General features: G+C 40.7%; 1 protein-coding gene across 3 annotated transcripts in view; it reads right to left on the reverse strand.

The window, feature by feature from the left end:
* EBF1 (early B-cell factor 1) overlaps window positions 1–24,606 on the reverse strand; it is a 391,732-nt gene that overhangs the window by 131,210 nt on the left and 235,916 nt on the right. For all 3 annotated transcript variants that reach the window (XM_005870547.2, XM_005870546.2, XM_014543163.1), the window contains exon 7: window positions 13,992–14,073. In XM_005870547.2, the coding sequence (XP_005870609.1) occupies window positions 13,992–14,073 (82 nt within the window). The remainder of the gene's footprint in view (window positions 1–13,991; window positions 14,074–24,606) is intronic.

Raw genomic sequence — 24,606 nt, forward strand, 5'->3', positions numbered from 1 at the left:
GTTGGGCTGATTTGATTGGTGTTTTTTCTTCTAGACCCTCACTTGAGGCCCTGCTGCTTATACAAAGCCCCTGGTGTCTGTCAGACCCAGAGGCAGAAGGAAGGACATGGGCCTACGGTCATGCTGCCTCCCAGGGAGGGTTTCCATGGGGTCTCCTAAATTCTCCTCAGGGCCCTCACTTTAACTCCCAGCAGGAGCTAGGCCATCCCCTGGTTTTATTTTTAACTCTATTTTATTAAAAAGCAAAGTAAACCATTGAGAGCATTCTCCTTAGTCACCTTGAATCCTAGCTAGGGCAAGTCATTCATGGGAGGAGGTAAGTCTGAAGGAGCAGTGTGCAGCTTGGTTTTCTCTTTCTTCACAATTGACCAACCAGATCTGACACAGCCTGAAGCTCGTGTGTAGGTCTCATCAATTGTAGGCTACTTTAAAAGAAGGAGGAGGAGGAGGAGGAGGAGAAAATGGCCTATTCTTTTCATTTCAAAGAATATTATGTGTGGTGGCAGAGTCCGTATTATTTGAGGCAACGGAAACACGCCTTTCTTTTTAGTTAGGGAGATGACTTCGCAGGACATCTACAATTATATAACAGAGCTGACTCTTTCAAAGAAATTTTGATTTACTACGAGACCACAATTGAGTGGTCACTGGAGTCGTTAGCTGAAGAAACTATAAAAGGAATCCCAAACGGTAACTGTTTCCAGTGCCAGGAAATACAGAAAGTGGTTATTCTCGATGTCTGTCTTGAGAGAAAAAAAGCAATGACAATTCACCACGCACCTGTAAGACAAAGCACTACAGGCTTAAGGCTTAAAATACTCAGTATTGTTTAAAGACATTTCATCTCCTTACATTAGACAAAAACTGTTAAGGAAAAAAAAACATTACACCCTCTATGTCTTTTTCTTGGAAAGAGAAGAATCACCAAGACCATATGTGTGATAAAATCATTTCATTGAAAGGTTCATTAAATTGGAGAAAGATAACACAGAGATTTCTCATGCTTTTAATTTCTAGAATATAAACACCCAATATGTTCCTCAGAAACCCATGGCACAATACATTTAAACTCCCCTATATCCCCAAAATAATTTCTCTCATTTCAATTTGGAAATGATCAGGATATATTTAAGTAAAATATAGGCTTAAATTAATCCACAGAGCAAGTTATAAATTTTTTAAAAATCTCACTGTGAAATGCAAAAGGGCACTGAAGTGTCCTTTAAAAAATAGGCCCATGGTAGGAGGGAAAAGGGCCTTTATAGTTTAACCCAAGATTAATGAGGTGCTGACACATTCATGCAGGCAAGGGGACAGACAGGCCTGCCAAATCTGCAACCTTCCCAAATTTTGTCAACAAAGCACAGCTTGAATTTGGGACAGATAAACATGGAAAATGACTTTACGTTTGGACCCGACCACTCCTCCCCTTTCTACCCACTTCTTCATTCTCCTGCCCAGGGAACGACATGAAGGGAATATGAGGAACAGGTCTAGTTAGAATTTTATGATAGCTGCTAGAATTAAATCTTTAGTCTCTAGAATTGCACTGCCCAATACAATAACCACACTGATGGCTATTTAAATGTAAACTACTTAAGTAAAATGTAAAGTTCCATTGTTCCTGAGTCATCATGGCCACATTTCAAGTGGTCAGTAGTCACACGCGGCTAGAGGGCAGATAGGAACATGAGCATCATTGCAGAATGTTCTGTTGGGCAACGCTGCTGTAGAATGGTTTTGAAAGAAATTGTGCCAATTTACTCACTAGGATGCCCAAGTTATATCTCCTGAAATAAGTATTGGCTAAGTGGACATGTTTAGGGTTGTGTACATGTATATTTTCTGGAATCAAATTTCTATTGGATAAAGAGGCATACCCTTTTAAGATGGAAATCCAGAGATGTGCTGATGAACACCCAGCATGTACCAGGGTTCAACCTTCTAGGTGAAGGTACGCAGTGTGAGGGAATATAAAGGGCAGGAGAGAAGTCTGCAGCTGCCCACAGGCTCTGAAGATTTTACATGGACATTTTCAATTTCTTGGCTCATCTTGGTGGTTCAGAATCTTCTCTGCTATATCCTGGATCTAGATACCACTAAAGCTTATTATTTTTGCTATTTATTAGTACTCTCCTCTAATTATAAAAAAATCAACACACAAATTTTGATTCTTGATTCCCAAGCTTTCCTGGTGGATATGATTTTAACTTAACCTCTCAGAGCCCCAGTGTCCCTGAATCTCTTATGGAAATAATCATAGTGGCCAACACACAATGTTACTGTGGGGCTGACATTACGTAAAGTGCCTAGTATGGTTCCTGGTTCATACTGAGCAATTAGCAAGCACCGATAATAGTAGTTGTATAGCTGTTGCTTTTAAAGATGTTTGTGATGCTCAAAAAAAGTTTGAGAGGACATGCTGGGCCATGAAGAGGACCCAGCACAAACTGCTATTTCAAATAAAAAGATACAGAAAGTATTTCTTCCATGTCTACTCTTTTATCAGTCTAACAATGAAACCATTTTTAAAGACCTTTGTGCTCACAACACATAATTATATAACTTAGGCCTCTTGTGAATTGCAAGATCTCACTGATTTATGTAACTTTGCTTTCTAGATCTCATCTACATCTCAGCCTGTTACACTCTGGGCTTGAAACTCAGTGAAATCTTACTGCTTTAAAAACAGTCTGTAAATTAGACAGCTGATCAATTCAGTCTGGTGTTCCTAATACTTCATTGGAATGAGGGGTTCTCTGGGAGTTTTGTTGTTAGTTCGCATTTCTTCACTGTCATTCCTCAGGCTGGCCTTCTTCCCTTTGTACCAGGCAGGAGACTGACTGCATATGTCCCAACTATATTATCAGAAATTCATGAAGCATAATCTCTGTCTCATGAGCAGATTTTCAAAAAGACACAAGCAGCTAAATTTAGTCATGGGTGGAAGGTCACATTAACAGAAGTAGCAGCTCCTGTGGGAGGACCAAAGGCCCCCAAAGAATTGAGATCTGTATCTTTAAACATTTCTACAATAAATGGTGAGTCAGAGAAAAGGTCAGACCCTAACAATATCTTTAATATTTAAATTTAGAGTATCTTGATAGTAAGTACCTCCCTCCAAAGAATCATCACTTATGTGAATTAATTTTAAATGATTATTTTAAAAAAATTATATATTTTGGTTTTCAATGCTGATATATAGTAATTTGGTGCAAGGGAATTAATGTTAAAGTTGGTTTTATATGGCTTACTTGTCTCTGAGTTTAGCTTATTCTATGTTTGCATTAGTTTAGGGCCCCTAATAGAAGGTATTGAATGCATTGGCTTTAAGCACATGAAATAAAAAGGCATTAAGCAACATTCAGGGACTAATAGTCGACAATAAAAAGAAACAAACTACTGATACTCCTGGATGAATCTCCAGGGAAATACAGCAAGTGAAAGAAGCCAATACCAAAGGTTGCACATTGCATATTATGGTCTGAATTGTGTTCCCTCACCCCCAAAATTCATATGTTGAAGTCCTAACTCTCAGTACCTCAGAACGTGAACATACTTGGAAATAGGGCCTTTAGAGAGGTGATCACGTTAAAATGAGGCCTTCAGGATGGGCCCTAATCCAATCTGAGTGGTGTCCTTCTAAGAAGAAGAAATTTGGACACACAGAGAGACACCAGGGATGTGAGAGCAAAGAGGAAAGACCATGTGAGGACACAGTGAGAAGGCGAACATTTGCAAGCCAAGGAGAGAGGTCTCAGAGAAAACCAACCCTGCTCACACCTTGATCTTGGACTTCTAGCCTCCCAAACTGTGAGAAAATAAATTTCCATTTTTAAGCCACACAGTCTGTGGTATTTTTTATGGAAGCTATAGCAAACTAATACACTGCATGATTCCATCTCCTTAACATTCCTGAAATAGCAAAATTTTAGAAAAGGAGAACACATGAGTGTTAGCCAAAGGTTAGGGACAAAGGTTAGGGACAGAGGGAATTGTGTGGCTGCCATTAAAGCATAACAGAGGGACCCTTGTGGTGATGGAAATACCCAATATCTTGACTGTGGTGATAGGCACACAGACCTATACATCATAAAATTATATAGAGCTATAAACACATACACATGCAAATGACTACACGTAAAACTAGAAAAATGTGAATAAGATTGGTGGATGTATCAATGTTCATATTCTTTATGAATACTATATAGCACAATGTGATATTGTACTATAGTTTTGCAAAATATTACTATTGAGGACTAGGTAAAGGGCACACAGGATCACTCTAGATTATTTCATACAACTGTGTGTGAATCTACAATTATTTCAATAAAAATTGACCTAAATGAAAGGCATTAGCAATCAAGATGTCTTTCAATAGGTGAAAGGATATACAAAACTGGTAATCCATAGAAAGGAATATTAAACAGCAATAAAAAGAAATGAGCTATCAAGCCATGAAAAGACATGAAGGAAAACCTTAAATGCATATTGCTAAATGAATGCAGTGAATCTGGAAGGACTATATACTGTATGGTTCCAACTATATGACCTTCTGGAAAAGGCAAAACTATGGTGACAGTATAAAGATCAGTGACTGTCAGGATTTTGGGAGGTGGGAGGGAAGGACGAATAGGTGGAGCATAGGGGATTTTAGGACAGTGGAATATTATAGATCATACTTGAATTGTGGATATATAACATTCTGCATTTGTCCAAATCCATGGGCTACATAACATAAAAAGTGAACCCTAGTACAAACGAAAGGCTTTAGTTGACTATCACGTACCAATATTAGTCTATGAACTGTAACAAATGTATTCACTAATATAAGATGTTAGGAGAAACAGGGGAGGGGGAATTGAGGGAGTCTATGGGAACTCTTTGTGCTTTCCCCTCATTTTTCTGTAAACCTAAAACTGCTCTATAAAATGAACTCTATTCCTTCAAACGTCTGCCCTCCACCCCACACAGCCCACATTCTCCACCCAGCTGTCTGCTGAACCACTTATTAGAGACTCCTCGAATGTTAGTCACAAGAGACCCAAGAGATCAGCCAATCTAGTGGCTTCCAAAGGAGACAAGACTGCAGAGAGAGAATCCTAAATGCAGCCACAGCAAGGCTGCCACTAAAGCATTCCGTGATTTCCTTTTGCTGACATGGATCAGATCATCTCCATATGGAAACACTGGTTATCTCACACAGACGTGAAGCTCTGAGTTGGTAGGTTCACATGGCTTCAATTATTTTAAAATAGAGAGGGTGAATTTTACTCCATAAAGGCCATTAGGTTGGAAAATATGTCATCACATAAGGTTCGTAAACCAAAATGACAAAAGAGATTCTCAGGAGTTATGATACCGCAAATTTGCCCAACACTTCCTTTTACAGATAGCAAAACTGAGGCCCCGAAAGGTTTAAAAACATCCTCAAGGTCATAGGACAAGTTCACAGCAGAGGCAAGCCTGAAGGGAAACTTCCAGACTTCAGGTCCAGTTCTCACCCACAGCAGCCTCTGGCCCCTCCATACATTCTTAAGGCTTCAGGTCTCTCTCCTCTGACTCCCCTGGTATCTTCCAGTGAACACCTCTGGTGCCTACGTGACTGACTACTCTTTAGGTAATTTTTACACAAAAATGGTCTGCAGTAGTAAGGCCTTCATTAACTTTGTCCTTTAAAATATCCTTCACTGATATGGAATGAGATATTCTCTAAAACCTGCCTGATTGCTAGCTTCTATCTGGTTGAAAGATCCCAAATAAGTCATTAAAAATTATGGAGGACACATGAACCTACAGGATGTAACGGAGTGAAACTGCTAGAATACGCAGTGAGTAACTGAATTAAATCCACACTTTAAGGCTCAAGGCAAAAACTCTCTCTTCTTTTAAGAGTAAGACAAGGATGGATGTTTCTAAATCCTCAGATACTTATGTGAAACTAACTTGGATCCTTGGGAACTAGACTCAGTTTCTGTCTCCTGAACTGTGACACGTGCTACACATAAAAAGTTCATTGGTGACCTGAACCGTGTTTTTCTCTCTCTGGGTCAGGATACTTTTGATGACTCCTGACGGTGTCATTGGCATGTAACTGGTGCTCTCCAATTACGTGTACACTGGCCGTTTTAAGCAGCAGTGAGCCAACACATACAGAATTGCCTTGTGTGCTCTCTACCAACAGGTTATGGCACATGGATGTTGAAATTGGAAGAAAATAGCATATTGGTCAACAACTCCAATTCCAGGGTCAGGCATTCCTGAGTTTGAATCCCAACCAAGTTTATGACTTACTAGTTTGTAACCTTAGGTAAGTCACTTAATCATAGGAATAAGTTGTGGGCCTACTATTTGCCAGGCATTATTCCATGTATTGGAGAAGTAGCAATGAACAAGACAGATGAAGTATTTGCCCACAAAGAGCTTAGTTCTTAGCAGGGGCAGAGCAGGGTTTTTAGACAATAAGTAAATAAGCAATGAAAGCAAATTTTGGAATATGAAAAGTTATAAGAAGAAAATAAAATGGGGAGGAGGATGCCTAAATGGGTGTGCTACTGTTGATTGAGTGATTGAGGAAGGCCTCCCCGAGGAGTGGACATTTTAGCTGAAATCTGAGTAAATAAGAAGCATTCAGCCAATCCATGAAGTGAGAAAATTTCTCAGGGAGAGGCAACAGCCAGTGCGAAGACCCTGAGGCAGGAATGAGGTCAGTATATTTGGGAAAGAGAAATGAAGGAAGAGAAGAAAGGCCAATGTGCTTGTTTGGAGCAAAGTAACAAGGAAAAGAGCGATAGGGGGGAAAAAAGTCAGATAATACATGTAAAACACTGAGTCCTACAGTGTCTCACACATACTAAAAGCTCTATAAAAGTTACAACTGAAAAAGTGAAAGCATATAATAATATCTTTTGTTGGGAAGTCTCGATAAGTATTGGCATCCTCAGAACCAATATCCATTGGCAACACTGATCAAACCGAACACTTTCATATCTATCTTTTCATGTATTTTACATTTTTTCAATAGCAGCTGTACTTCACGTAGGAATTTATTTCCTCTAAGTGCAGAGCTACCACTCAACAAATCCAGCTCATAAGGATTCCTTCTCACTGATGCATATTTTCTGCCGAGCCCCAGCAGAAGGCTCATGCCAAGACACATATTTGCCCAATAAGCCGTAATGGTTTAATATATCAGGTTGAAAATCCGCCATTTGTATTTACCATGTTCTGTGAATTAATCCTGGATTCAGAAACTATCATTAGAGCTGCTTTCAGTATAATTAATCAGCGTGGTGCATCTTGAAATTATTCCGTATGAGCAGAGTGATTGCAGCCCGGGCCCCTAGCATTCTGTTTGGTAAAGAATTTAATTGCAAAATGTGCTGTTTGTCAAAACAATATGAGGCAGGGGGTGGGGGACAGTGGGAGAGAAGGAAAAGGGATGAGAATATTTTCGTCTTTATTTAAGTGCCTTTCCAAGCAGACCAAAAGGGCAGAGGTTGGGCATGTATTTTAGGAATCCTCTAATGATACCCTATGTCATATTGATTCAGAGCTTCTGTGGGTTTCTGAATAAATAACAAGGGTCCTCCACAATGTATAGATTCATCCCAAAAAAAGGGCAGAGAGTTGTCTTTTAATGTCGCTTCCCATGTCATCATTTTAAAGAGAACACACATTTTTGGTGGGAATTTTGGATGCACAACCTGGTGATTTCTTCTCATATTTTCTATCCTCCGCTCTGAATGACTAAGAAGTGAAGGACGATTATTCGTCCCCTCAGATAAACATGAATTCCGGCTTGCTGTTCTCTTCGCTAGGGACAAATTATTCTTCTGGCACTTCCCAGGACAATTTATTCTTATACTTTAGCTCTGAGCATCAATGTTATCTTCCCACAAGCTTTCCCTGGTCACCTACTTTAAAGTAGATTCCCATCGCCCACCCCACACTGTTATTCTCGCTTGTAATATCCTGTTTAATTTTCTTTACAGCAATAATTACAATTTTTAATGATTTGCAATTATAAATTTGTACACATGTGGAAGCTGATGGTAATTGTTCAGCGTACATCCATTTTCTCTTTTCTCGGGCTGTATGACTAGGCATTTGCAGACCTCCCTTGCTTATTACATATGGCCATGTGACAGACTCCCAGCCAGGGAATGTGAGCAGATTTGACAAGGGTCATTTCTTAGCCTGGGCTTTTAAGAAGTCCATGTGCCCTCTCCATGCCCTCTATAGCCTTCAGCTGGGTGGATGGAGACAACTAGAACCTAAAGGACAGTGGAGACACAAAACGAAAAGGAGCCCAAGTCCCCATACCACTCCCTGGACAAGATCCGCTCACCAACAAGAACACCTGCCTTATACCATTATATGAGCAAGAAGCAACCTTTTCTTGTACATGAGCCATTATGTATTCTTTGATCTATTTGTTACAGCAGCTAGTATTACCCTAAGTAATAGACCCCACCTAGAATACAAGTTTCATTAGAACAAACACTCTGCCTTTCTTGTTCTTCACAATATACTCACTACCTACCGCATCAATAAATACTACTAAGTGCATGCAGACATGAATGAATGAATGAATACATCTTACGTTTATATTCGTAGGTAGTCACGGGGCTAATATTTATACATAGATACAGATTTATAGCCTCTGGAAAAACTTTGTTGAAGAGATAAAATGGATTTGGAAATGTACACTTTACTTCGCAGCCTCCCGGTATTACGGTGTCGACTGTGATGACAGCTTGTACCCAATTCTTGTTCCTCCCCTCTCCATCTTCATTCTGCCAGCCCCAACAAGAAAAGCTATTGATAAGGATTTAAATCTTAACCTTGACTTGTCTAGCTCCTGTCAGTTAAAAACCAGCCCCATGACATGGTTTTAACACAGGCCTGTGACATTAGCATCTTTTTAGTGTCAAGATGAAGAAACAGGCTCATTTAGTCACAGTGAGTTTCTCCCTGTCATGAGCTGTTGCCATCCCTAGCTTACCCCCACCCTCTCCCCAATTCCCCTCACCTACTAGAACTGAATGAAGCCTATATCCACTGTTGTATCTAAGCAAGTTTGTTACCCTAACCACAGCCTAGGGATTTCAAAAGAAAACATCCATTGTAAAAAAAAAAGATTGTACCAGATTTTCTACAAGGTTTATTCCATACTGCCTTAATGTATGAACATACTTGAGCTCGGGGGAAAGTGATTAATTTCTTGAAAACGCTAAGGTCACACTAATTGACATGACCTGTGTAATTAAGCAGTCTCTGTTTACACACCAGAAGCTCTGCCGCTGTGTGGCTGAGTTTGCTTGACAGAATGTCTTTACATGTCAAGAGATCAACAACCTTTCTTGTATCCTCCACAGTCACCTACACAGGCCCCTGATTGCTGTTCAGAGGAGACACGCTAGGCACAGCTGTATGAAGATCAGACTGGCCTGGCAAGCAGATAAAATGGGTGAGAGAAAAAGAGCACCCATGACAATTGGGAAGAGCCCACTTAATAGGCAGGAGAGCGAGTTTTCAATCAGATGTCTCCAGGTCTCGGATTTTCAATGTAACTGGGAAAAGCCACAGGGAGATATAAAGAATACACCAGTTTTCTCATGCCCAAAAAGACACTCTCTCACTCCCCCTTGGAGGCAGCAGCAACATACTAGTAAAAATATTTGAAACCAGCTTCCCACTTAGTGTGCTATGAGAAAAATGATGGAAATTATAAGTCTTGTTCATAGGAAGCATTTGACCACTGTCTCCTAACGCATCTCTATCAGACAGGATAGCTTCGGGGAAGACTAAACCTTCCCCTCCTGGTTAACTCCTAAGATCTGGGAACTTCAGTAAGATTTCTTAACAGAGTAATCTGAGATGCCACTTTACACTGAGGGGCTGCTTTACTCAGGCTCCATCTGGGTAAGGGGTCTGTCTCGCCCTAGAGAACTGGCCTAAAACTCTACCGCTTATGTGAAGCTCAGGCAGTCTTCTGAATAATAGCTTCTTTTCCTAAAGTTCATACAATTACAAATTGACCAACACTGAAACAAGGCTCAGGTTTCTCCCCCTCCACACAATTCTACCCTCTGCTTGGCAAACTTTGGTGCTGTTCCAATGTTCTTCATCCAGATGGTATCTTTAGGTTCTATTAGGGCAAATGCCTCTTTTGAAAACCCCTCCTTAGCTTTGCTGAGATTCCAGCACATATTTGTGGGTAGCCACTGTGGCTCTCAGATGTTGAGAGACCTCCTTATTGTCTCATTTGGTACCTGCCCAACAGACTCTGGACAAGTTCTTTATAGTTCCACAACCTTAGATAACATTTGAGTCAGACTGCCTCAATACTTAATAGATGTGTGACTTCGGGCAACTTGCTTACCTTCTCTAAGCCTCAGTTTCCTCATCTGTAAAATCCATAATCCACATTTACACATTCCCAACAGGGATATTGTGAAGATAAAAATGATAATTCATGTAAAATGCTTATCATAATATCTCTCACATCAGTACCCAATAAATGTTAGCTTTATCACCATCATTATGGCCCATGTCCATAAATGTACATCAAGGTACACACAGGGACATGTATAATTATACACATGTATATGGAACACACTGATATAGACACAAATATAAATAGTTCTCTCCCCAGTACTTGACGCAGTTAGGAACAAACCAAGACAGGGAACATAGGAAGAGAAACCAGCTTGGACGCCAGCACAAGGGAAAAAAATAAGGAGGATGACCATTGAGTTTGGGGGCTCATTGAGTTGAAGTTCCTGGAAATATCCAGCAGGCAGCTGGTAGCTCGGACTGAATTGGGATATCAGGTCTCGAGGAACCTGACTCAAGAATTCTCAGTGTCGAAAAAGTGGTTAAGGTTCTGGGGGTAGAGAAGATATTCAGAGATCCTATACAGTGAAAAGAGTTCTGTATCTGAAAAGGAAATTTGGAGAACACCGACATTCATAGGAGAGCAGACAAGAGCATCTCTTAGGAGGAGCTGAGAATGAATGAATGTTGTTATGGAATCCAAGGAAAAAGATGGACTCAAGAAGGATGGTGTGGCTACCAGCATGAAATGATGCAAAGAAACAAGACTGGAGGAAAAAAAATGGAAAGGTTGAATAAGAGATATGTGAAGTTTTAATTGAATTCTATTGAGGCAATTCATCCATTCTCTGATTGCATAAATACCCATGTGCCTACATGCATAAGACCATGTGCTAATTGCATAAAATGATAATTCATGAAATGTGTAAGCATACACAGATACAAAACTAAAGGAGTCAGCATTCATTCTGTCATAGGCTCCCTCCATCCTCTGCCAGGAAGGAAGGAGTGAGTGATGGAACAAAGCAGGTTAAATCTGAGATGCAGTAAGGAATTTGTCATTGCTGATAGAAAGAGATACAGCTCTTCTTCAACTCAAACACTGACTCTGTGGTGGCCAAGGTAGCTGCCCCTATTGAGACACATCCACCTACTTTAGGACCAGTTGGAGAATCATAGGAAAGAGCATTGTCATGGTTCAGATAAAGCATTATGTATTTGAAGGATAGTATGACGTGTGTCAGGCAGATCTCATACCTAGACAAAGAGTGTGCTCTTTGAGATAAAAGCACTGTCCCCGAGAAGAGTCCGCCAGAGGTCATCAAGTATAGGATTGAACCAGTGATTCTCAACCAGCAACAATTTTGCACTCCCACCCCAACCAGGGGACATTTGACAAGGCCTGGAGACATCTTGGTTTGTCATGACTGGGGGGGAGGGGAGTATCTCTACTGGCATCTAGTGGTAGAAGGCCAGTGACAACTGCAAACACAGGACATACCATTCCCCCCATCCCACCCCTCACTCCCCACAAAGGATTAACCAGTCTAAAATGTGAATTGTGCCCAAATTGGAGAAACCCTGTACTGAAATAATGACCCAGCTTTAGTTTACTGCAAGTATTTTTTCCAATGGCTTACATTTTATTTTATCATTTATAAATTACATATGCATGCAAAATGCTGTCTTTCCTTCATATGTTGTAAAATAAGCAGAATCATCATTTTTACTCTATTTTACAGTTGAGGAAACTGAGGCTTTCTGGAAATCTAACTCATGTCTCCTCATCTCAGTAGGCCTTCTATTAAACAAAAAGTAACTCTTTTGTCTGAAAAGTAAAACTTTCTAGTCTCAAAAATAACAGACTGAATTGGTTTCTCATCTCACATAAGAGCTACATTCCTATAATTCAAGGCTTTCAGACATTTTACTAGCAGGTCCTATGAGGGCAAACAAGTCCCCAGAAGTCTTACACAAATGCTCTTTCTTTAGGCTCCCAATGTCACCAAAGTCCATCTCTAGCTCTGCTTCCCTGAGAAACACAGCAAAGTTGATCCTGGTATTCAAAAGCCATTAGACATGTCTCTCAGATATGAATTGGTTTGTGCCTGGAGATGCTTCGTTTCTAACCCAAGCTTGTTCAAACGAGATATATGGCTCCTTTCAAGGTCAAAGCAAACTACCAAACAGTTTATACTAAAATTCACCCTCACATTTTAAGACACTTAGCAACACATACTTAGTGGCATCATATGTGTTGTTTTGCCCTCAAAGGTGACTCCAACGCAACCCAAAAAGTCCTGTGTGGGAATGAGAGTGCCCAAGTCTACCAAAATGGGATCCGAATCTAGCCAGGAGAAACATTTTCTGGGAAACTAGGAATTTAAGGATTCTCCCCCATCATCTCTGTTAAGACAAAAGTTGGCAAGGCCAAAATGATTTTAGAGAAATGCTTCAGATCTCAGGAGAGAATGTCTTCTTTTTTTCACTGAATTCATTCTTTCATGAGACCAATAAGTCTCACCCCTTTAAAAAACAATCATCTTAGAGATTAAGAGATCTTGACATTCAAAAATCAATGCTCAGAATCATCCCTTCCCTTTCTCCATCAGAGACTGTGCAGTTAAAAATTTTCAAGAGCTTCTCAGAGATCATACATTTCAAACTACTTAAAGCTGACTATACCTAACAGTATACTATAAGCACCATACAGACCTTATGGCCATACCTATATGGGTCATGATTCTGATGGGGAATTTAACATTGGCCATGCAAATGAGTTAGCCATAAAATTAGACAGAGAGCAACACGGGAGGGGGCTAGTACCTTGCTACTCAAGTATGGCCATGGCATTGGCATCACTAGGGAGCTTGCTAGAAATGTAGAATTTCTGCACCCCCTCCCCCCAGACCTCAATTAGCATTTTAACAAGATCCCCAGGGGATTCTTGACTTTCCAGTTTGAGAAGCACCTACCTAGAACTTAACCACCTTTACTAAAACCCAACTCCCATTCTGTGTCTCAGAAGTTACCACGTTTGTTCTCACGTTCTTTTTCCTTTAGAAAATGCATAATTATGTGAGGTTAGCATACCACTCATGCTTTTAATGGTGGCAGATCGGATGGATGCTTCAGGACATTTACATGAGCTGCACAAGGACATTTCTGAAACAGAACTGTCACCCCTGTCAGTCTAGAAACACCCTGCTTCTTAAGGGGTCCATTTTTAATGATAATTGCTACTAACAATTTCCAAGGATAGAAGAACAGAGAGAGAGGAAGGAAGAAGGTAGTAAATTCTAAAAACAGAACAAAGCTCTTATGTACCAGCTTTCCAGTTGTAAACTTATAGGCAAAGAATTCATTGTTTCTGTGTACTTCACTTAATCTGCAGTAGTGTAAGCCTGTGAGTCCATTCTGGAAGCCACCCTAGGCTCAACCAGCACACACAGGTGGTGTGGTCCCAATTCTTCTCTAATAAAAACAACAACTTCTAGACAGCAGAGACCTGAGGGACTAGGAGCCTCACCTGCTCTTCACTCTGGGGAAACAACCGTACTCTCTATATTCTGCCTCAGTCTTTTTTTTTTTTTACTCTCTCCTGATATTCATGTCATTATTGATATTTTAAAAAGACAAGACAGACCCACCTGGAATCTCCGCATATCACGTGGGTTTCCGGCATTCTTTAGGCAATTTTGGTTACATTTGAGGAAAAATTTCAAGAAGAACCTGTGAAGAAAGAAATGATCGTGGTTAGCATTTCAGTCCTGACACAGAAAGGAAAAAAGTAGTAAGTCGCTCCTGGGCGGTGTATCCTAGGCCAGTTTTCTGAAATATTCAGAATGGTGTTAGAACCAGTATTTCTTTGAAAGCTTTAGCCTTTGCTTGGCATCCCAGCTGGATGGACGGCTCTCAGTACTGCCAGCAGCTCTCACAAAAGCATTAAGCCCCCAAGGAAGGGTTCTCACTCAGGCAGAGAGAAAGTCTTCACCCAATTTAAGGTAGGTTCCAATTGAGTATAATTGCCTGAGAATTACTCACGGTCCCTAATAACATGTAAGTCAAGCCCTGTAAAGTCAAGATTATGAACCAGCAAAATACATGCTGAATGACCACAAGGAAACAGTAGACACCTTTTAACTTAGCATCTCCAAATAAAATACCCTAGTTTAGTAGTACCCATGAGAAGTAGGTAAAATTCACATACTGACTAAAGTCCTTTGGCTTCTCAAAGATTTCCTATACATGAGGCCCAGGGGCTTTACTTGCTAGGGTGACCAAAGGTCCCACCTTGCCAGAAACAATTCCAGTTGTCGCCTGCTGTATTAGTGTATTAATAGTGCCCACTTTAACTTGCAAAAGCGTTCTAAATTCGATGGTCACCCTATAGCTTTCTGAGTTATTTCTTATGTCGCAGTGGTTTGTTAAAGTCCATCAGGTAAAGGAAGCAGATATCAAAGGCAGCCTTCTAGAGCATTCATGTTGGCCACCTGCATGTTCCACACCTGTCCAGGTTTGGGAAAAGAACAATTTTAAAAGCCACCTTAAGATCTTCATTCCCTTTCTCTTAGGCCTGTGGATTTCAGACTCAAATAATTTCCCAAAATATCAGAATGCATTAAAATGCTAGTCAGTGAAATTCTTGTAAGTATAGAGGGCAGGGAGGCTGGGGAGGTGGAAGGATTGAGCAAAAAAGAAAAAGAAAGAGAGAAAAAACTCATTGACATGGACAACAGTATGCTGATTGTGTGTGGGGGAGATGGGTGGGTGGAGGTGGAAGAGGGTACAGGAGGGATAAAAGGTGATGAAAAAAATAAAATAAAATGAAAAAAAATTTTTAAAGAAATTTTCCCTTCTTCATCTTTCCCCCACTTGAAGTCTACAATGGCATAAGAATCCCACCCTGGTACACATACTTTTGTGAAAGAGTAGAACTCAAATTTGGATGGAGCCTGCATTCTTAGCCATTGTGCTATAATAGTTTTAGTAATAACAGAAGTAGTACAGTACTGATATGAACACTAATTGTACTATCAACAGCAATTGTACTAAGAAGAGTAAATATGAGTAATTGTACAAGCAAGAGGAATTATTAGTATTATCTCTACACTAGCAACGTAAATATTTTAGGAGCGGGCACTGCCATTCTCTCCCCTCCCTTGTTCCCCAGGGTTGATAATATTTGCCGCCTGTGTGTGTTTAAGCCATTTGAGCCCAGAGCCGACAGCCAGATTCAGGTTATGTTAGAAGGAGCTGTCAGCACACCCTCTGGCATCTTCAAGTCAGACAACTGCTAGCCACCGTGAGGGGGTCCATCTGGTGCCAAAATGGGTTCTGAAAGACAGGCAAACAGGACGCAGCTTTGCCAGAGAGAAACAGAATCAAGGGAGTGGGGATCTGCCTCCAGGATGAGCAGGGGCAAGGCGCCTGTCAGCAGCCCATCGTTAGCACAAAAGCTATGCCGGGCACACACCGGATCCCCGTTACCCTAAGCTGCCCTGTCACTCGGCATGCTGGCAGAAGCTCCACAGAGGATCCCTTGCTGAAATTGAAGGCCTGACCATCTGTCGTGGGGGAGAGACAGCGTCAACTGGTGCCTGGGGCCCAGCTCAAGCCCTTATGTGGCAAAGACGCTCTGAAAGGCCGATTCTTCTGGGGAGAGCCAGCTCTACCCCAGGGGGAGCCTCAGAAATTCTTTCAAAGTTTTCCCCTAAGTAGATGCCAAGTGCCTGACCCTTACGATCACGCTTCCTTAAAGGAACCAAGAGGAATTAGAAGCAGGAGTTAAAAATATCCCACACCAACAGACAGAGTTAGACGTGGCACACAAATTCGGGGTAGTTTTTATCGGGGCAGCTTTTAAGGCATTTGTAAAGCCGGGGAGACACGTCTGCTGGCCCAGGGGAAAGGGCTCAGATTCCGAGGGGGCTTTTCACAAAGCGGAGGTTCTTGTAACTGAAAACCTCACTTTTGTCTGGTGAATTACCCCAGTTTGTGTGGCGGGTGTGTTTGATAAAGTGTGTCAGGAGAAAGTGTGGCAGCCTTGCCCCAACCGTGGGAAACGGACCTGCAGCAGGACAAAGCCCCTATTGACCCTGTACAGTCCCAAAGAGTTCCATAAACTCTGAGAAATAGCCCAACCAGGACCCAACTCCAGTCTTTTGGGGCTGGGGGGAAGAGTGGTGAGAAACCTGACACTTTATCGTTAACTTTCAATATGAATAATGCCATCTTGTGTTCCTACGTGTGTTATACTATTCAAAGCACGTGTATCCCCAGTATCTCATTGAACCCTCACAGAAGTCATATAAATTAGGTGTGCCAGAAATTATCAACCCATTTAAAAGGCAAGAATATAAGACAATAAAATTAAGATACTTCCTGCAGCCAAAACTAAACTAATACATAGCATTACTAAAAAGGACTCTTTATACTATCTGTTTTTTTCCCCATGAATTAGAGGACTTAACAAGTCATCTTAACCATCACTTAGTCTAATTTCCTCATTGTGCATATGAGAAAATTGAGAGAGAGCAGGAGATGTGGTAACAGGTACACAGTTTTATTAGTTATAAGAGCTAGAACTAGCATCCTTCACTACTAGTTGTTTGGGTTTTCCAATATAATGTTAGCTTTTCAAAATCAACCCAATAAGAGCTCCATACTTTGACATTGAACATTTTTAGTCTACTACCTCAATTAGGAAAGTGACGGTCATAAAACCAAGTGTGGCATCGTATTAAAAATAGTGTTTAGGTTCGTCGGTCAGGCGAATGTAAGACATTGGCCTATCAGTAAACATTAACTGCATCGAACACAGAGGTTGCTAGAACAAAACTGTTTATTCAATGGTTAACTGATATCACATTTTATCAACCAATAGTTATTCAGTATATTAGGTAGCTTCCGTGTGACTAGCATGGTACTGGACACCAGAGGTACCTGCAAGCTTTCCCAAAAGGAAAATTCACTGAATTAGCCACCAGGATCTGACTCATCTATATAAGGATGCAAAAAACAAAAAGCCAATTCTATATAACCAGCACATGGCACAGGACTCACAACCCAGTGGGTTTCCAGTAAATATCTGTTCAACTAAACAGAATCCAGGACCTTTACAATACAGACAGTAGTGGAGTATACTGGACAAGAGCTAGGGTTGGAGCTAAGACAAGCCTGGGTAAATTTAGACAATTCCCTTGACCCTCCCTCAGTGGCCTCATTAAAATGTGGGAATAACACTATCTCTCTCCCAGGACTACTGTGTGGTTTTCATCATGATTCTAGCTTCACTGTTGAATTAATTGTGTGACTTTAGACAAGTTATTTTACTTCTCTGTGCCTCGATTTTCTCACCTGTAAAGGGGGAGGGGGTAACAGGCCCTACTTTAGAGGGTTATTGATAATTAAATGAGTGTCATATGTGGAGTGTTTGAATAGCAATAAGCATAGAAAGAGTAATAATTATTTTCATCATTTATCCCTGTGAACTGGTCACTGCCTAGCACTCAGAAATGTTCAGATTTTCAGATACAAAAAATATTCTCCTCTCTTTGAATGTGAAGGTTAAGCATACGTTCATTGAATGACCGACAAAAAGGAAAGAGGAAGCAGAAACCAAGGAGAGAAAGTATGACTCCAACAGCTTGATCCAATGGCCAAGACACACATAAAGAAGAGAGGTAGCCGCTTAAATCATGGGGGACTCCAGCTAGTCACAACTGAAGGGCACACACAGTAAAACCGTCCATTAAGCAACAGCTTGTACATCATTAATTATTATGCAAAGCATTGCGATAGATCCAGGCTGAGCAGGTTGAGTTTTTACCTCTCCCACCCAAATTCTGAAAAATCACGTTTGGATGTTTTCAGCTGCTCTCAGAATGTCCAGGCTGGAAAAGAACAGCATCAAGACACACCTAAACCAAGACATAAAATCCCCCATTTGCAGTCTTAAGGCTCCCTGAAAGTTCCTCTGACTTATGCCTGCAGATGGTTATGTGGCAGACGATCCTTCCCAAACATATTCAGGACACGGAGACTCACACTGACCTGATGCTGGAAACAGCTGTGTGGAGACAACTGTGGGGTCCCTTCTGTGTGAAGCTCCAGCTGCTCCCACACAGACACTCACTGGAGGGTGAGAAGGAAATGCCTCATGATTCAAAGGGCCTCTTTCCATGAACTGCATTATTATCTTTGCTTTGACAATGAAGCACAGAGCTGTCTGCCTCCAAAGACCAAATCTACTGCCCAGATATAACCAAGGAAGACTTTCCAGGAGTCCAGGAATTCTCCCAAATTTAAAATATTTAACCAGAAAGCAGCTATGTCTACCCAGACCACCCGAGCTGCCAGGGGCTACTTCAGAAATACCATCAGTGCCTCAGGACAGCTCTCCGTGGAGAGGTAAACAAGAGTCCCATGGCCACTGCCATGAAAAATAATAGGTCGCCCTTGAAAACAGAGAAGCTAAAACAGCTAGAAAGAGAAAACTCTATTTTCAATGTCAACACTGTTTTGGGTTCCTGGTACACAGAAATGGTAGAGTACAGTTCATCCATGTGAAAATATGATACACAGAAGTCAGCCAAAATCCCACAGATGTCACAGGGGCGGGCTGTATGAGGGCAAAAGTTGCTCACTGCCAGGCCCACTTTCTCTCCTTTTCTGATATTAAAATGCATTACTGAGAGAGGACCTGCCTTGACTCAAACCCGTGCAGTTATGTTTGAGAGGTGAGGAAGGAAGAAAGAGGAAGAAATGAGATCTGGGAAGGGATTCTACGTAGTTGAAGCAAATCTTCTCCCTCCCACAGTGGAAAGTGGAATGATACCAAGTTGTGGCACTATCTTGGGGATCCCAAGAGGGAGCATGTGGCTACCCCTATTATTGGCCACTGACTTCAAGGAGTTTACCTTTTCCCCTGGCCAAGGTACCTAAGATCTTGGGCATTTTTGGAAAGTGTTCTCAGCCTGAAGGGGTGAACATGATCAACTTGAAAAGCATTCATTACCTCAGAGCTCAGAGTTTGCCCTTGATAAAAGAACATAATTAGAGGCAAGAACTTAAAAAAAAAAGGTGTTGGAATAGCATAGCAACCGACCAAAGAATTTAAAAATAGTTTTCAGAAAAAGGACCCACTACAAATAGGTGTCCTCATGCTAGAAGTCGATCTGAAAGGTAGGAAAAGGCAGCAGGGTTGTAAAAGGGGAGAGGAGAGGACAAATAAATCGGTGGCCAATGGGGAAAAATAAATTGCAGTTCTTTAGAAATAAAAGGGAGAAGGGAAGTCAGAGCAAGAGTGCTGTAGCTTAACATTGACTACTGCAAGGTTTGATGGAAAGTTAGATGAGAAAGTCTGACTCATCCAAAGCAGTATAGGCTTGTGTGTGGTAGAGAAGGCATTCATCTTCAGAGATACTCTTTCACAAATATTCCTCAAATGCCAGTGCTTACTAACACTACCTGTTCAGAAATTTAAAATCATCCTAGTAGTTTGATATACAGCAGGAATGAGGCAGATAACAAACCCAAGGGTTGGTCCATTTTTCTTGGGGCTGGGGACAGACCGAGGACATATGTGTCTTAAACTGTTTCCATTCCAAGCAACATGATCTGCAAGGAACCACATGACACAGAGCTCCTGCCGATGTGGGGATAGGATTGAGACAGGCATCAGGCCTCAGAACTCGGAGTCACTAGTACAAACCCTTCCTCACAATGGAAAAATGCAAGTGCAGTGGTACTTTGCTTCAGTAATAGAGCCAAGCACAAAACACAAGGTAGGAGGAACCTCAATACCTCAACTTAGTGGTTATTAGAGCAAACACATGAGTATACCATGTGCAACGCCCTGTTCTAAGACTTCGCATGTATTAATTCATTTATTCTTCACTACAACCCTGTGAAGCACTATCTTTATTCTCATTTTATAGATAACGATGCTGAGAAGTTATGTAATTTGCCCAAGGTTTCCTATCTAGTAAGTGGTAGAACTGGGATTTGAATGTAGGCGGTTTGGCTCCAAAGCTTATATCCACTAAACTCATTCCTTTGTATGTTGTGTTCTACTATGAGAGTATGGCCATTATCATATCTGGCTATACTCTTATCATCATGATCAAATTCATCCACAATTAGAGCTAAAGTTAGCTTAAAATTTTCTGGTATGGTCACCACAATATTCCCAATTATAAATTTTAATGTGTTCCAATTTTTCTCATGACTGTCACCTATTTCTAATGTATTTTAACCAACAATGAGAGCCCAGTTGGTGGGTCTGGTCATAGAGCCAAAGCAAAGTTGTAGAATGACAGCCAAAGCAAACCCAATGTGATATGGGTCTCTTGGGAGGAGTCAATAAACAGCGTCTTAAGGATTCAGTTGTACTGTCTGTATTTACCAGTTACACAAGTCAGTATCTTTGAATTCTTTCTTGCAGACAGAAAACCACAGGTTGAAAATGAAAGGCTGTTTAATGCTCACATGTTTAAGGTTTTAAAACATATTCATTTAGAATCTGATGTGAGAATTTCACTTTCCCTCCTAAAGACTCAAAAGGTTTCAGTATTAATTTCCTCTGTGGAGGTGAGAGATGCCATATAGAGATCAGAAAGTTCAAATCCACAGTAAGTGAAACATGTGGGGTTTTCTGGACACTCACCTCCCTATTTTTTCCAAGACTTTATGAAGTATAAACATTCAGTGTCATTCATTTACTCAACTAATAATATCCCCAGAGAACCTAACATGTCACTAATTCTTTCCCCTTAACACCAATTGTACTACTATCATTGTGACTTTGGTTCAAGTTTTTCTCCAAAAGAAAAGTAAAGGAGAAGGAAAGCACTTAAAATAGAACTTTCAAGAAAACTCTTTAACTCTGAGGATGATAGAGTATTTGAGTAATTCCAAGTAAGGTTGAATACTTCAAAAGTAATAACCTGTTGTGGGTATTTTGTCAGGGTCTGGATTAGGAATGTCAAGATTATACCTATCCAGGCACATTGGTCCTCTACTCTTCACCTTCCAGCATTTTTGCTTCAGTTACATGGAGTTACATCCTATGCCCTGAGCATGAAGCTTCCTTCCTACCTTCACTATAGGCCGCATTCCTGGGTCCCACACTATCTCAACTTCCCATGACCCTCCTTAGCCTTCAAGGTGCAGCATAAATGCATATGCCCATAAAATCTTCCCAAGTACCCCAGCTAGAATTAATCACTTCCTCCTCTACTCTGTTACATCTCTTGTCACACTGGTCTTTACATCCTGCATTCCAGTTAGCTGAGTCATCGCTTGCCTCCTCCATGACACTACGGACATGCTTAAAGTGCCTTTCTATTCCCACAGCACCTAGTATGACTGTCTATGAAAAACAGTAAATAAATATCTGGCTTAAACTGACTGTAAATATTAATGGCAGCTAACTCTGATAGCAAAAAAGTTATCTTTCCATATTTTTATTTTCTGAATTTTCTCTAAATAGGCATTACTTCAAGAAAAAAACAACACTTTTATTATTGTAAAAATTGAAGTATCATTCAGCATAGAACCTAGAGAATGTTGCCCCCATTTTACAATGAATAATGACAAGTGTTGCCCTAACTGGTTTGACTCAGTGGATAGAGCATCGGCCTGCGGACTGAAGAGTCACAGGTTCGATTCCGGTCAAGGGCATGTACCTTGGTTGCGGGCATATCCCCAGTAGGGGGTGTGCAGGAGGCAGCTGATCAATGTTTCTCTCTCATCGATGTTTCTAACTCTCTATCCCTCTGTAAAAAATCAATAAAATATATTTTTAAAAAATGACAAGTGTCTTTGCCAAAGTCTTCATGCTCTAAGATTTGCCAGTTAATTTAAATGAGAACAGTTAAGAGTTATCCATCTCACACTCTGTAAAATGTAGATCATTTACTAGCTTCCCATATGCATAATTCATAAAAGTATATCAACTGGGCAGATTCCACATCATTGGTGTCCTCAGTTTCCTACTTAAAAATTCCTCAACATCAAAATATTATTAAATTCCTCAAATTTAAAATATTATGTCTAGGTTAAACTTGCCATTGTTTTTAAAACATTTAAGTATAACCCAAAGGGACAAAAGGCAATGTGACTAATAGTATGAAATGGCTGTCCTCTCTCCAAATTTTCTACAGACCCTTCTGATGACTTTGTTGAAACCCAGTGCTGAAAGTGCTTGATGGTTTGCCATTTCTTGGTTCAGCTTATTTCCTTAAGTCATCCATTTCTTCCTTCAGTCCATCCCTCACTCAGTAACATGCTAATCACCAACAACATGCTAAGTACAAGCAGAGAGACAACTTCCTCCCTGTCCTTATAGAAGTTCACCAAAGTATAGTTCTCAGATTCCCTGTGTCAGATTTGTCTGGAAACTTGTCCTGGTGGAAGAAGGTTAGGGGGTAAGGTATGCAAACCTTTTTGATGTACACTAAATCTTAAGAATGAATATCTAATTTTTAAAAAAATCAACAGACATGTCAATACCATGTGATAAATACAATGATAACATTTTGTACCAGAAATAGTGAACTTCAGGGAAGGGATGGCCATCTAATCATGTCACTGAGACTTAGTGCAAAAACACATGTCAAATCACCTCTGAAAAATTAAATTCCCTCACTCATCCCACCTCACCCCCAGCATGATCCACAGAGAAAGAAAGGAGTTTCTTGTTTGCCAAAGAAAGCTGATATTTGGCAAATTTTTGCTTCAAGGAAAAGAAACAAGCCCATTTTTCTACCAAAAAAGAAATAAAGAAAGAAAAAGCATCAGTAGAAAAAGCTGTTCCTCCAAAAGAAAAGCAAACTTGCTAAGGATGAAAATTCTTTTGGGAGCTATTTAAATCATCACTGCCCTTTAAAAAATCTCTTTCCATTTGTCTGTTCACTTTCTTGGACACATCCTCCCTGGTCCCAATCTCAGCATCACCATGTGTTGCCTCCCATCCTCCGGCTCATGCACCATTGGGGATAATGAATTTAATTTGAGCAATGGCTTTCATCGAGAAAAACCACTGCGTTCCAACACGCCACCCAAGCAGAGTTCAGACAAAAACAAGTGACTCCTTAATTTGGATTTAAAGCTCAGGATCAGCCTCCAAATGAAAATGACCAGTGAGCCTCATGCCCACAGAGCAATGACAATAATCTCATGAGCTCCAAATTATTCCAGTTTATATTATGGGTGATCCAATAAGTCTGTATGTTCTAGTCCATAAAAATATAAGAAGAAATTTATCACTTTTAAATCAGAATGCAAAATAGAGTCTGACACTTTATTACGCATTATTTCTTATGATATCATAAGGAGGCTGATGGAAAATGAAACTAAAACAATATTGTTGACCAACAATGATATAATTTAGACTTTCTGAGGTGCTTTGTAGCTCCCAGGTCATACCCCTTTGCCCTTCCCTGCTCCCCACTCCACGTCACTCTTAAACAACTTCAGTTTAAAAGCAGAAACGTGGGAAACAAAACTCCAAAGAGGCTTTTATCTTATCTCGAAACTGGTTAATAAAACAAAGAATGCTAGAATGGGATGAGACTTTAGGATTTATCTAGTCCAGATAGTCTTACCCTGACGTCCATGAATGGTCTACTTGGGGTTCTTGAAGACCTCAACACTGTACCCAAATTTATGCGCACAATTTTTTTTCTGTTGAATGAGTCCACAGTTTTCACAAGATTATGGAACCAGTCTGTGAGTTGACTGCCCAGAACCCATTTCCCCCACTTTGTAACAGACCTCCACTGTCCTATTGGAGAACTTCCTGGCTCCCACCCAAGAGTCCTTGTATTTCAGTGGCATGAACTCATTCTACACTTGGGCCAGACGGCACCTGTGATCCAGGCCGGCCTGCTTTAGAGATGGGTATATGACCCAAGGCAATCCAATCAGGCCCAATCCAAGCTGCAGGATTTTTATCTGAGTGACTAAAACCAGACATGGATTTTGTTCTACTAGAGTTGAACCTGGAAAAATGTGAGACTGAGTTTGCTGGAAAATTCTACTCTTAGAGATGAATCCTAAGAGAATATAATCTACTAGTATCCCACCTAACAGAGATCACAGGGCAAGGAAATTCTGAGAGGTGGGGAGGAGAGAAGGTACAGGGAGCTCACGTCACACAATGCCCTACAAGAAAGGTGGAGGCAAGTGGAGATGGAGATGTGGGCAGAATGATGAAGCTGAGAAGGTAGCAAAACAGAGAATCCTAAAATAGGATGTGTG

Source organism: Myotis brandtii, unplaced genomic scaffold (assembly GCF_000412655.1).
Source record: "Myotis brandtii unplaced genomic scaffold, ASM41265v1 scaffold32, whole genome shotgun sequence".
Lineage (NCBI taxonomy): Eukaryota > Metazoa > Chordata > Mammalia > Chiroptera > Vespertilionidae > Myotis > Myotis brandtii.